At 40.5% G+C, this 19,029-nt stretch overlaps 1 protein-coding gene across 1 annotated transcript in view; it reads left to right on the top strand.

Annotated features, from left to right (window-relative positions):
- The window catches only part of LOC128938258 (von Willebrand factor D and EGF domain-containing protein-like), a 171,944-nt gene that overhangs the window by 70,346 nt on the left and 82,569 nt on the right, over positions 1-19,029 (top strand). Inside the window, 4 exon segments of the mRNA XM_054278405.1 lie at positions 638-711; positions 6,459-6,729; positions 9,929-10,107; positions 14,356-15,275. Coding sequence (XP_054134380.1) covers positions 638-711; positions 6,459-6,729; positions 9,929-10,107; positions 14,356-15,275 — 1,444 coding nt within the window.

Genomic DNA, 19,029 nt, shown 5'->3' with positions numbered 1-19,029 from the left:
CTGCAGGGCACCAGGGCTCTCTCTGTGACCCAGCTTGTGCCCAAGGAGTCAAGGGCTTCTGCAGATAAAAATCTCTTTAGCTGCAGTAGATCCTTTCCTGTTTCACCCACATACTTACATCAGTGTGATTTGGAGCCTCCTCATCAATATCTGATCAATATCCACATCAAATAGATAAATCAGCCATTGAGATGCTGTAAAGGGAAATCTGAGGTCAAATTAGGGGACAGGCAGCTACTACTAAAACATGCTAATGTTACTTAATTATAGAATACCTTTTTACCATATTTCAGGCGTTAAAATTAGTACAATTTAATGAGCAGTCTATTCTCCTGGTAATTTCAGTGAATGATCTGCTCCTTAGCAAAAAGTTTTAATAAAGAACTTCAGCTTTTACCAGATAAAGGAAGACATTAGATCAGATGAACAGGGACACTTTGAACTCCCTCATTGGCTATGATTAAACTCTGTTGTTTGAAAGCAAAGCTCATTTTGTCTCTATCTGCAATCATGTTTCAGAAGTCAGATTGTAGTTTGTACTTAACCCATGAATCCTGCCCCTAATGTTTTGTGAGGAACAGTAATGAAGGAAAACTGCTGTGTAGACTGTATTCATTACACATTTCATTTTAACTAGGTCACAGTTCGAGACCTCCCAACAGGGAACTGCTACTCTTTCACTGATCCACACATTATCACATTTGATGGATGGTGAGTATTTTACTTTGAAATAATTTGGCTCAATTACTGCAGTTATCAGTTTCTGGATGTGGCATGCATTTGCGCTTGCATTAGAATATCAAAAAAAGCATTGAACGGGTTTGCTTACAATGAGGAATGTTCTCCTTCAACAGCACAAGTGCTCTCCTTCCAGCTGTGTACTGCTTTTAACAAATGGACTAGAAATGGATTCATCCTTGAGAAGCAATGGGTTTGAGTCTGAATAATTTTTACAAGGCAAAGGTCAGGTTCCAAAATGTTCTTCAAATAGAACCATCACCAGTGGCTTTGTGAGGGCGTCTACAGCACAAGTTGTAGTGTTAGTGACACCCCAGTGCCACTCAAGTGACACATTATGTCACCAGGGCAGCACAGCACACAGGGACAGCCTCCACAGGAGTTTAGCAACATCTGCTGCAAAGTCACTCATCAGAAGGATGCTCTTGATTTCTTCTGGTTTATGTCCAGCTGGAGTTGACAATCATAAACATAAAAAACCCTAAAAAGATGGCTCTAATGTCTCAGATTAAAAAGTGCAGAAATTATAAGTGTCAAATATCAGGAGAAGAATGCAAAAATAAACTTGTACATCCTCCTGTAGTGTCCAAATGTCCTTCTGTATTACCTAGCAATAAGCTGCTTAAAGACTTACTGAGCCAAAGTGGTGCCTTTGTGTTTGACAGCCTGAACTGTACAGAGCTTTTCCACATTTAACTCCCCTAATCATTCATTAATCTATTTATCCCAGCTAATTGGCATCACTGAAAGCTTTTAAAATTTGCACCTGGCACATTTGATCCAATGTTGCAAATAGTTCAGATTACATTCCAATTTTGTCATTCTGCCATTGACCTCCTGATGGCACAGACAATGACTTTGGGTGCACAGCATCCACAAGGGCTTGGCAGGTGGGAATTTCTGCCCTCCTGATATTCCAGTTTCAGTCCAACAGGAGGTGGCATCTGAAATTATGTCAAAGCTGGAGAAATCTGCTGAAGAAATGTGAGTAGGAAAGGCAGTGACTCCATTAAAGGTTACACTTCTGCTTCTAACAAAGATTTCATGTAAATTCTGCAGTCTGAGACAGGACATAACTCTGCTTATCCATGGTTTCCCAGACCCCCTTCTGCTTTGTTGAACAGCATTTAAATGTGGCCAGGAACTTGTTTCATACAAGTTTGGGTGCTTTTCTTGCTTTGGAAGCTTTGGTAGAGCTGCATGAAGTTCAAAGATATTCCCTCATACACCTCATGTAGCTGCAGTTATTTAAACTCTGGGATATTAAACTAGATCAGAGTATTATTTCAAACCTCTCCATACATTTATATTCTAAAATACTCCCTTTTGATTTAGGGCTGGGAACAGGCAGTGATCTGTCAGATTGTTGTGTTTTGGGAGTTATAAATAGCTGGAAAGTACCTCTTGGAATGAGGATACCCTTCCAGCCATGTAGCACATTTTTACATTGCTTCTATGGGGAAAAAAGGTCTAAAACCAAATAAAGCAATTTTATTTGAATAACTCATTTTTAAATCCTGTTGTTGATATCACACAGAAATGCTTCTAAGCAATTTATGTCCTGTTTTGACCCAGGGATTTTGGAAAAGCCCATCAGTCTGTGTCATCCTGCCTCAGAGTCACACAAACTCAAAAGAGTAAAAACCCAGGATCACTTGGCCCCTCAAAAGCTGCAGGTTTTTCCTTGTGGACAGACAGACATTCATCCCTGCTCTGTCCAGTGCAGCTTTAAATGAGCCATGCTGATGGGGCTTTGTCCATCTCAATAACCAGGCTATTTCCCTAAGATGCATCACTTCTTGGTATTCAGCCAAGTTTCCTACCCATCATTTCACAGTCCCATTACTCCTACTTATGTTCCCATTTATTATTGTAAATAATTTCTCTTTCAATTATTATTATGATTAGGCTACCTTATTACACACCAGTTAAGCAAATTCTCTGGCTACCTATCAAAAAAAAAATTGTTACCACGTTAGCAAATGATTTTTAAAGCTCTGTCTTTAAGGAGTGAGGAAAGCAATTCCTGCCTCTGTCCTGCTACAAAACTATAATCTGGAGGCAAAGGCTGACACAGAGGTCTGGAAGGGAAGCATTCCCCTTTTTTCATGTAAAGGAAATCTGATGGGAAAATGTGTTTGAAATGAGAACCTTTTTGTGGTTTCAAAATGTAAATGAAAATCATTAAAAATGTAAAATTTAACTTCAATAAAAATAGTTATTTAAATAAATTTGTCAAATTGAAAAATGGTACAAAAATCATAAGTCTGGAAGTGCATTTCTCATTGGCAGTGCAATTTTCTTACTGAAATGGCTACTTCCAATGTAATTTTTTAACTTTTTTGTGATGTTTCCAATGGTTTTAATCTGACATGGTGAGCTCACATTACATCTGAGGTAGTTAGCTATTCATTAGACAACTGAAATACCCAACTCCCACTCCTTAATAGCACTCCCCTTTGCTGTGCCTCCTGCTAATACATGTCTGTAGGAATATTTATCTTGTAATCTTTTCATTCTTTTCACCAAAGGTAGTGACTGAAAATCAAAGAAGAATGTGTCATATTTTACAGCATAAGCACAATCAATTTGTGTATATTGGAGCGTAGATGTGAAATAACGTTAATTATACCAGCTAAAATCCAGAGAGAGCACTTCCTTTTATAGCAAAGTACCTTCTAAATTAAACAAATGTGAAAGCCTGGTAAAGCAAAAGTATAGCCCTCATTACTGGTTATGGCACATTATAAATATAAAAGCTTTTCATGCCATAAATCGCAGATTCTTAAATATGAAGTACTAGCTTAAAACTAAATATGCAGAAAATCCTTTTAGGACAAAGTAAAAAGGGGAATTTCTTTTGATTGGGGAACTATATACATCATTTATGTTATTTTGCATTTTACCTAACCAAAAAAATGTTAAAAGATTTTTCAGACTTCTCAAAAATTTTCACTAATCTATATCATCCCAACAATATTATCACCAAGGAAATGGCACCATTTTCTGGTTGGCTTTAATTGCTTTCATCATAGGAGCCCACAGCAAAGTCCTGGGCATGAGCAGCCCTGCCAGGTGCTGGGGTTTGGATAGTCTGCAGCAGTTTAGCTGTCCCCAGGCATCCAGTGCCTGCTGAATATAACCCAACATCTGCTCTGACAGCAACGTGATGGGATGAACATTCTGAAAGCAGAGAACGTCCTTCAGTATCACCCAGCTCTTCATAGGGTCAACCCTGCCATGAAATTGTTCCTAGTAGCAGGGAAAGAAGGAGCCTGGAGTGTAATGCCAACAAAGCAAATCATTTTGTGGCAAAGCTGTGGTGGAAAATCTTCAGGAATGACCACACTGAATAAATACAAAGGGAAAGTGCAGCTTGGTGAAGAGGAAGTGCAGGGTATGAGTTAATTGAGCACTACTAGGTAATTACATCTGTCTATATCCCCTTCTGTCCCTCTCTTATGATTTACCAACAAGAAATTATTCCTATAGAAGCTCACTGCCATAACCAAACATTCGAGAATGTTTTATAATTACTGGATAAAGGGCATAACTCAAGCCATGACTTTGTGCCAGGACAAGAACTTGCTCTCCCCCTTGGAAAACAATCTAACCACAAGAGGGGGAAGGAGGGAACACCTTTTTACCCCATCCGCCCATTGCTGCAGACTCTCAGGGGAGCAGGATGGGGAAGGGCACTATGGGAGGGAGATTTAGACACAAACAGTGGTGCCTGATTCTGAACACATAGAACTCCCTCATGCAAGAGCTGCTCTAAGCCTACTTAGCACTACAGGCAACTCCAAGGTTGTCCAAAGAATCATTATCACAATTACAGTTGTGTAAACACCACAAAAGTTTACCTGACTACATCCAATTATCCATCCAACTGATTTGAAGGCTCCTGAAAGCTCTAATTTAGGCACGGTGCAGGTTTGTGCTGTGCAATCTCTGCCATGACTTAATTGAAGGACTCAGAGTGACTTCCAGGAGGGTTGGATTGGGTCCACTGTCAGTGATTATTAAGCAATAAATAGCTCCCCTGACTGCAATGACATTTATATGCATATGCAAAAAGAGCCTTCTCTACCAGACAGAGATGATTAGTCTGGGTACAGCCAATCTGATGCCTGATTTCCCATCACCCTCTTTAAACACCTCTCCTTCTAAGCTGTTCCTGTAGAAGGAAACTGTGGAAGGTGCTCTCATAAAATATCCTCCTTCTCCCCCACAAAGATATCCAAATGGAGCGAGTACTAGAGGTTTAAAGAGATTATCTATTTTTTTATGTTGTCCTTAGTTCTGATCAATCTTAGCAGCAGCATCTATGCAGTTTAATACAGGATTTATGTATCTCATTAGAAAGTAGGATGAGACAGAACCATTCAAAATCTTATCACTTTATGGCCAACCTAAGTTTTTCAAGATGAAAGATAAAGTCAGATGTGTTTTCTCTCAGAGAAAAGGAGCCGGAGTTTAAATTTTTTTACTATGTTTTAAGCTACAAAGTTATCTATAGCTTTTTTTCTGAAGAGGAACAAAACAGAGATATACATGTAAAAAAGTCACAGTTCATAAGCCATTTGCTCCTCTGCGTAAGAAACATTAATGGCCTGAAACAATGTGGATGTTTGTATGCACTGTTTTAAAAATAATCCTGTTATTTGGCAGAAGCATTTTTTACATGCCTTTTAATGTTTTTTTTTATTGTAGAAAATAATAAAGCTTATTATTATGAGCTTATAGTTTAGTTTCCACATTAGTTAATTTCATAAAAATTGAGTTTAAAACTAATCACAGTGCCTTAAAAGAAAGCAGAATAATCCATTGTTTTTAAAGATGGAAGCTGTTGGCTTATAGGAAGAAAACATCAGCAACATATATTAAGTATATGGCCACTATTTCCTTTTATACAACAGAATAAAATAGAGGGAGAATGAGACAAGTTTATGGAGTGAGAGCACAAAGAACAAGCAGAAGAGGGTCCTCTCACAGGCCTCCATTGTGGAAACCCCAGAGGTTCCAGAGGGTTCATGCAGAGACAAAACACTTGCAAAGTTATTAAAGTTTTCCTGCTCTTGGCCTCGCCCACATGGAGCGGGGACATTCCTTACAGAAAAGAATGAAAATCCTAAATTGCTCTCCACACTGATTGCTGATCCACTGAGTGTGAAAGTTGTGCTTAGGGGCAAGTCATTGAGGGGGAGGAACAAGCTTCATTTTATCTGGCTTCCAGTTGAATCCCAGATTTTCACAGGAAGCCTTCACCCAGCCACAGCCAGACTTGTAAAATTTGGTGATTAGTCACAGAAGAGGTTATTTGAGCGCTGATTTCCCTTTGAACATCATACTCTAAAATCAGCCAGTTAGAACCAAAATATATTCATTAAGACCTGGAGGCAGGAAACTCCTTCCCATTTGCTTTACATCAAATGTTTACCCTTTTTATCCATGCCCATTGCCATGGCAGCAGCTGGGACACAACTCCTGCTTTTCACAGGAATCCTTAGGCACTTCCAGCCAACAACTGCCGCGGCGTTCCCTTGGATACAGAGCCAGAGAAACTCCTCCCGACATGCGCGTGTTTCCATCCTCCAAGGCCAGCCAGCGGTCTGCTGTAATTCTGGAGCGCTGCTGCGCGAGTGCCAATGATCCCCCAACACAGGTGCATGCTGAGGGTGTCTAGCCCTGTCTGGTTTTGTCTCTTTGTGGTGGTTTAGGCGCTACGACAGCCATAAAATCGGGACGTTCCTGCTGAGCCGCAGCGAGTCGCGGGCATTCGAGGTGCACGTGCGCCAGTGGGACTGTGGCGGCCACCGCTCCTCCACTGCCTGCAACTGCGGCGTGGCTGCACGAGAAGGGGGTGACACCGTGGTGCTGTACACCTGCAATGGCCACTCTCAGGACAGCAGGCCCCAGCTGACCGTCAAGAGCACCGAGGCATCGCCACAAGTCAGGATCCTGAAGTCTTACGGAGGCAGGAAAATAACAGTACGTGCGTGGATGGCTGAGCGCTCTGGTGGCGGCTGTGCTTTGAGAACATGGGTTTAATATTTCTGAATTATCAGTGAAGTTGCACTCAGGGTTTCTGTGGTCAAGATGACCCCGAGGTGTTGGAAAGTCTCTTTTTCCCAGCCCCGAGATCAAAGAAGGAGTCAGGATTCTCTGGCTGTTCTTTTCAAGGTTGTTCATTCTTTGTTATCTAAAACATTCTTTTCCTGACCTGCTGAGCCTTGTCCAGCAAGTTGGTCTGAGGCACACTGACCACCCCTGAGGCAGTGTTATCTTTTTATACTAAAAACTACCTGTACATTATTTACAATAATTTCCCAACACCTATCACCTGTTTTAGACAGTGTGTTTCTACTCTAAACCAATCCAAAAGTGCCAACATCACCCAGAAGATGGAAGCTAAGAAGAAGAAATAATAAGGACACAGCACACCCAAATCCCTCCATCTTGGCTTCTGAACCCTTATTCTAAAATTCAAAATTCTACTTCTCTATCCTGTAATAAACTATAATTCTACTTAAACTCCTGTGACTTGAGAATCCTCATGTAAGGTTGGGAATTTTTTCCATGGGTTAAAATCAAAGCCGCAGGTGTCTTTGGCTTCATGCCAAGGTCTCTGAGCTCCCTCATGCAGGGGCTCGAGCCATCCAGGGCACCCAGAGGGATGTCCTGGGTTCTGATAGTTGCTATGAAAATACCTGAATCCTTCAGAGTGCCTGCAGCAAAATGTACCCCAAAATGAGAGGCAGGGAAGTAGCTGATTAAAGTGTTGGTTTAGCAAAGTGTAAAACCAAACAAAACAAGTGCCACAGGAAATTTTTTGGCGACACAGCGGAGCTCTGATAGCACTGCTTACTCTCTGCAGCACTCCATGTTTGCTTATGCCAGGCACTACCCAACCACATCACATAAAGCAAATTTCTTTGCAGAGCTCCAGACATAAATATGCAAGGAAAGATCACAGGTAGCAGAGTAATGGAGTTTTTGAGTGGAGCAGTAAGATACTATTAGTCAGAGCCAGAGAGCCCCCAAAAGCTATGAAAAGGGGCTGTAAATGTGCAACATTTGCTGTAACACAAAGCATTTGCCTAAACAAATATATGGCCACAACTTGCTTTGCATAAATATTGCTTATCCGCACTAATGGACTGAAATCACTGGATAAATAAGACCAGGCTGCACCAGGGGTTTTGGTAAAGAAAAGAGCTGCAAATTATGGCCAAGAAGATAATTTTATCCTGGAGTTGTATCATCAAGACTTATTGCTATGAAATGTTTTGGATAAAGATCTGTCCACAGCAGAGCCAGAATGATGCAGGAAGTGCCTGTGCTTGGCTCTCCTTGTGATCTCACTTGGAATAGACCTCAGGAAGGCAGTAATTGAAAGTCTGTTAATTATAGAATAGAGAAAAAGTGGGAATCAAGCTGTCATTTCATTTTGCAACTGAATGCAATATAATTACTGTTTTATTACCAGGATAATCTTAGCGAGGAATCCCTACTCTCATTTACACCTGAGGTAAAACTCAGGGAAACAAATCAGGGCAGGCTGGGGACACACTATGGATCCTGCTGTGAGGTGAGTGGGAATCTACAGGAACTGTGCAGCAGAGAACAAGATCCATGAGCACACCACTGAGTGGGGTGCATCCCAAGCCTCCCAGCACTTGTCCATCCTTATCCTCACCTCATTCAGCTCAGGAACTGGCTCCCACTGGCTCCCACAGTGTTCAAGAAGGATCGGAATGGGGTTGGGTCACACAAAGAGGCAGCTTCCAGCAGGCAGTCACTGAATATCTCTGCAAACTGAGGGCTAAAAAAACCTTCTTTTAAGCCTCAATTAGCAGCATTAAATCCAGGTGGGATGCCTTGCTCAGGGCAGCAGGATAGGAAAGGGTTAGAGCCCTCCAAACTCCCAAAATGAATCCACACATGGAAATACTAATGTGGACAGCACAGAAGACTGAGCAGTTCTTGCTGCAAGGGGTTTACACACAGCCCTCTAGAAAAAGCCTGAAGTAATGGGGGAACTAAATTGGGCAGAATTATAATTTAGTGAAGCCAAACTCTGAGTAAACCCTGGATTCAAGCACAAGAATAAAAATATGAGCCTGTTACAACTTCACAGGTATGAGTAGATTTGATGGGGAGGAACTTCAAAGGGACCAGAAAATCCCCACCCAAAATAAAGGAAAACAAAGGACATTATTTGGATGAATAAATTATATTTAGGCAGAGGCCAATTAAAAAGGGAAAATAATTCTTTTGAAATTATTATAATGAGATGTTTGCAACTCTAATGTATTTTTTAAGATTAACTGAAAATGTTTACTTTTGGATAAAAGGAAAGTATTAATGCTACTTATCAGGATAGCATGTTCCTGCTCCCTCTCCAGGCTCAGAAAATTTTCAAATAGTTTTTTTTAACCTGTAAAAATACAGCAAATAATAATAAAAAAAAATCAGCTGAACAGATATTTTCTTTTTGCTTTTTTTTTCCTTTTTATTATTTGGTTAGTAAACCAATCTGAAAAATCCATTATCCACACAGTTACTTCTTGTTTTGAACCCTGCTAGGTTTTTTTATCCTTTTAAAGGTCAGTGTAAGCCTACCACTAGTCCTTTAATGAGAAAATTGCTTTATCCACTTTAAAACACAATCATTTCCTGGATAATCCAGCCTTGGAAAATGAAACAGTTGTTCAGAAGGAAGAAAGATATTTTTCAGTCTTGGCAGTTTCTCAAAAAAAGTTATTATTATAAAATTATTAAAATAAAAGACACAAGGGTGGCCTTATTGTCATGGAAGTCACTTCAAAAATTAGCTGGTAACTTACCACTGGGAAAACTTCAATGGATGCAAATATTAATTTAAGAAGAAAGTACTCATGGAGTTATATATTTATGTGATGCTATCAGATATGAATGCCATGGAATCTGAAAGCAAGCTAAATAATAGCACAAATAAATATTTATAGTGTTTCTAAGTGATCTTAAATTACCTCTGCCATCGCTAACATCCTGCTTTGAAATTTTCGTGTATGGAAAGAGACGTTTTTTCAAAGCATAAAAAGAGCTTCAATTCACTTATTTATTTTGGTAAGAGCTTCAATTCATTTTTAAATTTTTTTAAAATTTATTTTATTTAGCTTTTTTTATTTTTTTTCTGCCTCTTCAGATCCTGTTCCCTTCTGGGGCATTTGTTCGAGCGGACCTGAGCAAAAGGGGAATGGGAGTGACAGTGAGGACACCGGGCAGGGACTTCAACAGCACCCGGGGCTTGTGTGGCCTCTTTGATGGGATGGCTCACAACAACCTCAACAATGTGCCTGAGGAAGACTTCATAGAGGAGTGGAGGTACAGAGATCCCACCCAGGAGATGCTCTTAGCTGTTGGGAAGGAGGAAAGTTTGACAAGAAGGTCTCACAGATGCTTAGCAGAAAGATTTTTGAATGTAGAATCTGAAGAAGGAATAGAAATGAAAGCAAGTTTTGATACAAAAGAAAAGAATTGCTGAGCCAGTTTTACTGGATAACTAAGGAGGCAAAGAGTGTGTTAGTTAGAAGGGGGTTTTATGACTTAGAGCAAAGGATAAACCCACCTCAAACAAGAAGATGTTTTTACCAAGCAGAAAGATAGCACAGGCAAACAAGTCAGCAAATGTGGCAAGTAGAAAAAAGGTCTCAGAATTTTCCACTGCAAGAAAATTGAAAAACAACTTCTACCTTAAACTGTAATGTACTAACTTTTAGTGATTGGAGAATAGTAACTTGAATATGGTAATTATAGTAATTAGGATAGGCTATAGATAAAAGTTAAGGTATAGATTGGTTCTTCTGTATTAAGATGCTCAGCAAAGAAAAGTATATAATGCATTGGAACCAAAAGAAAAGTATATAATGCATTGTAACCAAAACCAAAGGGTCTCCAGGCCTGCTTGCAGCTGGAGCTGACAGCTGTGGGCACAGCTCTGTCACCCACGACCCTGGGCTGCTGTAACCTCTTGGATGGGATAAATTACATTTTGGAGAGCCACCTAGAGTCCTGCATCCCTCTTTTCAGCTCTTACACTTAGCAGTGTTCCAAATGGCCTTGATGGGTTTATTTCATTGCAGACTCCCCTAATGGTCTGACAGAGAGATCTCCCTAACCTAAGGGAGAAGCCTGAAGACCCATCTCCATCCCAGCAGCACAGGGCTTAATCTTCAGCCAGCACAAAACACATGAGCAATTTCCAAGAGAGAAGTTTTATATTCACAAGTGATGCCATGTTAACAGCTGTGTTAAGATCCCTCTCAGCTGTTAAAAAAAAATGCAGTTCTCACCCACCCTTGAAAATGTAGGTAGCTGACAATAGGGATTAATTAAGGGTTTCATATTTCTCTTGTTCTTTTATTCCTGAATGCTAATTACAACATGTGAGTATAGATTAAATGTTACATTTTGACAAAGTCTGGTAATATATGTACCGTGCTAAAACCTAATATCAACTCTACTAATGATGACAGTGAACTCTGAAAACTTGTACTTTCTGGGACAGTTATCTGGAAACACAGACAGGAGTGTAACTCTGACATCTCCTTGTCACAGTCCCTGTCCCTATCCCTGCTCCTGTCTCTATCCCTATCCCACATTTTTATTCCTGTTGCTGAACTTCAAACATGCCTAATAGGTGCTCCTAAAACCAAAATGGGTATGCTTGTGTAGCCTGGTTTGTGAAGTAAGGAAAAAGAAGGCAAAACACTAACATAGCACTTAATCTGTACATGGGAGCTCAGCACAGTCCTATAGGAGCAATGAATTTTAGACTTCTTACACTTCAGAAAATAAACAAGCACCTCTTTCATATTCTAGTTCTATTCAGTGGGCCTAAGTAATGGCTATCTAATCTCTATTTTGGCCTGTCATTATAAATTCTAATATTTTGAATTCAACAGCCATCATTAACATCCTAATAATGGGGTAATCAGTCAGAGATTGCTTCTGGGAAGGCAGATGGAGAAATAGCTTGGTGCAAGAACCAACCAATAACTCACTGCCCCAAAAAAGAGCTAAAAGGTCCTTAGGAGAACTTGCTCAAAGCAATTTTGTTGAAAAAACTGAAGCCAAAGCACAGTGCAAAGGAATTTAGTTATGAAACACTGAGGGGTTTTCTAGGGCTGTGTGATGGGGATTCTTCAGGGAAGGGAGAAGCTCCTGCTAAGTGAGAAGGGCAGGAGGGGTGGTGAGTTTCATCTTGCACTGGATGGATTGCACAATCCCAAGGATGGATTCTCAAGCACCTCTCAGAACCTGTGTAGAAAAACCAAACCAACAGAGAAACTGAGGTCACCTCCAGAAGAGACTGGATCATTCTCTGATCCACTCACTGAGAAACAGCCCAGTAAAAAACAAAACCTAGAGGGTGACTTTTCTGCTGCTGTTTTTAATTTCATTTTACATAACCCTGAAAGCATGCTAGGCTTTCTCCAGCACCTGAAGCCATCTGAGCGCCCACCATCTGGCAGTTCAGAGCTTTCCCTGGCTCCCACCCCTCTCAAGCAGCTGCAGGGCCCTGCATGCACAGATCAGTTTTACACACCAGCTTTCCAACACAACTTTTAAACAGTAAAACAACATCAGAGCTTCCCAGCCACTAAATAGAAACCAGAGAAGATATGAATTTTAAAACATGTGATTTAAGTAGGCATAATAAAATCTTCAGACATTTAAAAATACACCAAGAGACCAGCAGAAATGCTGTTAAATTCTGGACACTTTCTCTGTAATAGCATCCAACTCAATTCGATTAAAAAAACCTTTTCTTTAGTTCTTCCTGGATTATAGTGGGTGGCTCAGAGGAATCATAGTCTGGTCACCTCATGCAGGGGACAGAGGGCACATTTGAGCTCACTGAGGAGCAGCTGTATGTGAGTGGCTGTGAGGAAGGTGGGGTTTCCATTCTTTCCACACCATACACCTCTGTTCTGTATTCTGACCAAAAGAAGGTAATTGGTTTCATGTGGGATAAACAGAGGATTTTGTTTTAGTAAGACATCAAGGCAAAAGAGTTTCATTTTAGTGAAATTTTCATTGGTGCATTAAGTTTCTGTCCTGATTCTGGACCAGTTTATGTGGTTGATTTATTTTTTTTATTAAATAAATAATATTTACAATAGCCTCTAGTTTATGTAGTATTATACCAAATGAGGATCTTCTTCTGCTGCCCTAGTCTGGATTTAAATGTACTTGATGCTGAGTCAGGGAAGCTTCAGGGGCAGATAACCCCTCTATTAGAACCAGAGGGTTGGAGCGTGAAGGACACTCATTCAGACCCTAAAATGTTTTGTTCAAAGGACAAATCTCTCAATCACCAAAAACATTTTATTTTCCTAGACTACAGAGAAGTGCAGAACAGCTTGTGCATTTCCATGAGCATGGAAACCACCCTTTTGTCTCATACTGTCTCCTGCTGAGACCACACTTAGGGCAAAACAGTTCCATAAATGTTTGTGCTCATGTTTCAGGAGGAGAAATTGGTTCATTTTGCCACTGTTACTGAGATGTTCTGTTTTAAAGTCATGATTGTGTCAATGATCAAAATGGTAATATCAGATATGCCATTTAAAATGTATTTCTAACAAATTGGATAAAGGCAATTAGAGTTTCCAACCACAGTATCTAGTGTTTGGCTCCAATATGTTGGCAAATGCTTTCCCTTTCCTGAAACCCCAACATTCTGGCTGCAAGACAAAATTAATGCCAAAATAATTTTAATTTTTGGTGCTCTTCCAAATTTTTCTGGTAATGGCATGCTGCAAAATATTGGGACAAGAAACTTATCCTTTCCTGTGAAGCTCTAGTATTTCTCTTGTGCTGCACAAACAAGATCAATAAGAGATATGAGATTTCTGAAGAAACTTGAATCATGGCTGTTTATTCAAACTGAAGTCTCTAGAAGTTCATCCATCATTAAAGACTAAATTTAAAAAGGGGAAGAGAATCATCTCAGCTTATATGTAGCCTAGCCCTATGATCAATAGAGAACTGCTTTGTGTTGAAAGAAAAAAATCAGAGAAAACTTTAGTAGAAGGAAAGAATGAAATGAAGTATGAAAAAAAAAAAAAGAGGGAGAAGACATTTAAAGGAAAAAGTTAGCAATATACATCTTAGAGGACAGATCAGGCACACAGATAAAGATGATTTTCATAATATAGGATTTGAAACAAATATGACTTTTTTGTCATTCTCCAAGAGTCAGCTGTGACGCCCAGGGACAAATCCAAGGCCTTATTTCATGTATAATACACAAAGGGTAACCTGCACCTCAGAGAAAGTCCTGCAAGGAGAAGTCAAGCAGTTGGGCAATGCTCCAGCAAACCACTTAAACATCTGGTACAAAAAGTCTCCATGAAGTGCTAGAAAACACACAGGACAACTCAAGAAGGGAAGTGCCAAAGTGACTAAAGAAAACAGGTTAAACTTTTTTCAAGTTTAAGCATTTTTAAAAGTACTTTTGTAGATTGGGAATTTATGCTTACCCTACCCTCAGTGAAAGTTCCCTTATATGATAGACTAATTTGTTGAAAGTTTTCTCCTTCTAATCCCTTCCTATTTTTAAATCAGGATTCCTCCAGGGAAGAGTTTATTTGACAAGACTCCAGCAACCTCTGAGAGGAAGCAAAGGAAAAGTTTCTGCAGATGCCAGAAGGAGAGCACCAAGCCTGTGCCCATGGCAAACACAAAATTTGCCTTTCAGACTCCTTCCCCTGAGCCCTCTGGTTGCCATCATGACCATGTGGACCTCAGCTTTGCAATCCCATATCTGGATGTTACATCTGAGTTTGTCACTCACACAGAAGCAGAGCCAACTTTGAGAAAAGATGGGAAACCACCAACCAAGGCTTTTGGCCAAAGATATTTTTCTAAATCACTCCAAAACCGAAGAAGCCCCGAGGTCCCACTAAAGCCCCTCCCGCACAATGTTTCAGTGAATAGCCACAGCTCCATTGACTCTACCAAAGCAACAGGAGCCCTAAGGAAAGCAAAAAGGCAAGACAAGTATTATAAAGACTCATCCTTTCACCCAGTGCGTGGCCCAGCCCAGAGACACTCCGAGAGCTTTGCGTATTTTTTCCCCGAGGATTATTTTGAAGGGGTTCGGATGAAAATTCCACTGTCATGGCCCACTCCCAATGGCCTGACTGTCACCAAAGCTCGGGAGATTTGCCACCAAATTCTTGCAAACTCCACCATTGGCTTGGCATGCAAAGGCCTCCTGGCCAAACACCTGGATGAGGCAATCGATATTTGCCTGTTGGACCTGCAGCTCAAAGATGACGCGGCTTGGGCGAGGCCACTGATCGCCCTTTTGGAAAATGAGTGTGAAAGGAGAGTGCTGGGGAGCAGGAAGGGAGAGTTCCCTATTGGAAACCAGCCCTCGGCTGTCTGGGAGGAGATCCTCGCTGCTCTCCAGTGTCCCTGCACGGAGCTGGGCTTCCAGTGCCCTGCAGGCCACAGCTCCCACCACTGCAGCTCTGCCAAAAGTGAGTAAAGCCTTCTTTCCATACTGGCAGTGAGTAAAACCTTCTTTCTATATTGGCAGTGAGTAAAACCTTCTTTCCATATTGGCAGTGAGTAAAGCCTTCTTTTCGTACTGGCAGTGAGTAAAGCCTTCTTTCCATATTGGCAGTGAGTAAAGCCTTCTTTCCATACTGGCAGTGACTAAAACCTTCTTTCCATATTGGCATTATTAGGCAGAACATCTGCACGGAGTTCTTTGCTCTTCAAGCAGTGCTACCAGTAAGGTATTTGATGAATTAGTAATCAGGTTTTGACCTTGAGGAGCCAATCAAAATATCTGGTTGGTTGGTCCTTCATGCTTTTTTTTTGCCTCAGTAACTTTTTAAAAATGGATTTTACAAGCCCCTTAGCAAATTGGTTTTGCAGAAGTGATTTTCTTTACATCTGATCTATCACTGGCAAGCTGACAAGCAGGCTTTTCACAAAAAAAAAAAAAAAGAGGAGCATCCTGCTCACCTTGTGGTCAATATTCATGTAAACAGTGTAGAGATATGTCTTTCTTTTTTTTTTCTGTTCAAGAGGCAATAAAGTTTGAACCTAATTTCAAACACTATACTAGTAACAACACAAAATTAAAAGTGACAAAATGAACAAGTAACCCTGCCAAAGCCATCAAATAGGGTCAGTCTAGGGTCAGTCACCATGGCTTAGCTGAGACATCCAAATCTCCAGCCAGCCCCAGGAGCCTAGAGGCACATCTGACACCCCAATGAATATATTGTCAGGGATGGGATCACCCATATTCTTCGCATTAAACATAACTTCACTGCGTGGGTTTAAAGCAGTTAAAATATAGCCTGACATCCTTTTTTTCTGTTAATGACAGACTAAAATTTGCAGAATAACTTCCCAAATATGGAAGAATTAATTCTCTTTCACACAGAGAAAAACTGACACCAGGGACTGAAAAGTGAGTTGAGCAATTTTGAAGCAATTGCCCAACATACAATTCAATGTTTGACTTATTTGTCTCTGATACAGAGAGGTTAGGGGGCTTGCTTGGACCAGATTTTAAAATTTTATTTTTCTGTGGCTGAAATCTCTCAGATTAGAGGAAAATAGCTGCAATATGACCTTTCAAGTAAAAGCTAATGGCACCTTGTCTTCTTGCTGTGACATCAAATATAAACAAGGACAGAGAACAGAGCTCAGCCTGGGATTGCACAGGGAGGTGAGAACTGGAAAACAAACACACATCAGCTGTGGCAAGCACCCCCAAAACCAGTGCCTTCCTCTGCCCTGACTGTTTTGTCTGTCTCTTGCTGCCTCTGCATTGTACATTTTCAATTTTCAGCTGGACAGGGTGCTGGGCCATCTTGTGTAGACAATGCTTTTTCCTGAGGTAGAGAAAAACTGAGAATAAAACAACCCATAAAAATTAAAATCAAGGTAATAACTGGCATGCTTAACTTTCTGGATATTCTCCCTTGTCTTTGGTATAAATGCAGAGAAGTTAGGAGAAAACTTCACACAATAAATTCATCTCAGCATTAACTATGGAGAGGAAAAAGTGCTGCAACTGTCTAGAGTGAATCAGTGAATGAGCTGCAATGAGGTCCATTATTAAGGACTATTTATTAATTAATTTATTTATTAGTGATTTAGAATATTTTTATATATATACAAAAATGGAGAAGCTGTTATATATATATATACACATACATATATACATACACACACACATATATATACATACAAATATATATATATATATGTGTGTGTGTGTGTGTGTGTGTGTATAAAATTATCTGATCTTGTGAATGAAATATAAAGCAGAACTATACATACAGACTGAGGTCTGATCCCCTACAAGGAGAAATAAAATCTTAGTTCTGGCATGCCAATCACCCTGACATTATAATACTAAGAAAAGGTCATCTAGATAATTTGGTACAGTCAATCAAGGCAAGCCTCCATGGGAGTTTCACCTTTAGCTGTTCTTGATTTTTCAACTTAATTCAAAATATATTTAAGGCTATTTGCTTGTTTGCACATTTCACATGCAGAAATGGAATAATTTCGATTGGAAAGGATCTGGGAGATCATGGAATCCAACCCTTAATCCAGCACTGCCATCTTCACCACTAAACCATGTCCCCAAGTGTCACATCTGAGGTGGTTTTTTGAACACTTACAGGCATGGTGACTCCACCACCTCCCTGGTGTTCCAATGCCTGACCACCTTTCCAATGAATACATTTTCCTTAACATCCAATTTAAACATCTCTTGGTGACGACAACACCAAGATCCTCTTGTCCTGTTGCTCTTTACTTGGGAGAAGAGACCATTCTCCACCAGGTACAACCTCCTTTCAGGTAGTGCAGAGAGCAATAACATCCCCCCTGAGCCTCCTTTTCTCCAGGTTAAACACCACAGGGCTGTTCCTTACAGATCCCAAGGTCCATGGGTGATGGGACACCTCTTTCCAGGGAAAAACCCAGCAGCATCTCACAGCAACAACCAACCTCACAAATGTCACTTCACAGGACTGGAGGTGCTCAGAACAGAGGTCCTGCTGATGTCACTAAAGGCTTTCACTCCAGAATTGGTTACTAGAGATGAAGAATTAAGATAAATCTCAGAAATAAAGCTGTGTGCTCCAACCAGGGCAGCTTGAGCCCCATCCCTGGGAGCTCAGGAGTCCTGGCCTGGCTGGCAGAGCCCAGGAAATCAGCACAGGCAGGATAAGCCCCTGAGCTTTGTGACTAATGAGCAGGGGCTCTGCAGGAAGGGAAAGAAAGGAGGAGAAATTAAGAATTGAATTAGGTTCCTGCAGGACATATAAAAGTGCTGTCTCTTTCACTTTCTTTTCAAAAAGTCAGGAGAGAAGAAACAGGAGAATGCGAGTTGATCTCAGAAATGCTGAGTTTTAAGTGCTATTGCTAGGGAAAAGTTATTTTCCAGGAGAAGCTACAGGAGTAATGAAGGAGGCTTGCTTAGGCCAAGTTTTAAAATTTTATTTTGCTATGGCTGAAATCTCTCAGATTAGAGGAGGCAACTCCTTTTGCTGGCTATATATTTTCCCATCAGTTTCAAAACAAATCTCTGTCTAATTTTCCTAGGTTGGAATTATAGATGTGAATTAAAACTCCCCCAAGATCAAGGAGGCTATCAACATAATTCAAATATATTTTCCAAGGTCACCCAACCTCAGCTACGCTGCCAACACAGAACAATGTATTCTGCCACTGGTTTTGGCCAGCAAACACACCAAAAAGATGGTCCTGCAGTATTTTTAGGAATCAAAATACAGGCCATGGTGTATTTGAAGTGATTTTAAATGAAAACTGAAATAAAGAGAGAAGATGGGAAGCGTGGCTTGCAGACAGGTTCACTCCTCTGCTCTGGCTGACTCCAACAGGAGCAGACCAGGTGGCCAGAGCTATAATTATCCTCCCATGGAAATCGCTATTTGGAGCTGAAAGGCACCTCTGAAACTTGGCAGCACTCCAGAAGCTTAGAATTTCTTAATGTTGCTTAACATTTCATAACCCCCACCCTCCCCCCAACACCTGTATAAGGTGCTTAAAATGTCATTACCACCTGTAATTAAAGGCAGAATCCAATTACAGCAGATAGCAAATCGGGTTCGTGCTTACCATTTGTATATATTGACCATGTTGCTTATTAAAAAATATCAGGACTGGTAAAGCACACATAGAGTAATGTAATATGCAGATTGTATGAAGCTCTAAAGAGCAATTACAAGATAAAAG

This window comes from Melozone crissalis, unplaced genomic scaffold (assembly GCF_028551555.1).
Source record: "Melozone crissalis strain CALT ecotype California unplaced genomic scaffold, PUWL_Pcris_2 ptg000023l_1, whole genome shotgun sequence".
NCBI classification, from domain to species: Eukaryota; Metazoa; Chordata; class Aves; order Passeriformes; family Passerellidae; genus Melozone; species Melozone crissalis.
This window is presented reverse-complemented; position numbering and strand designations above follow the sequence as displayed.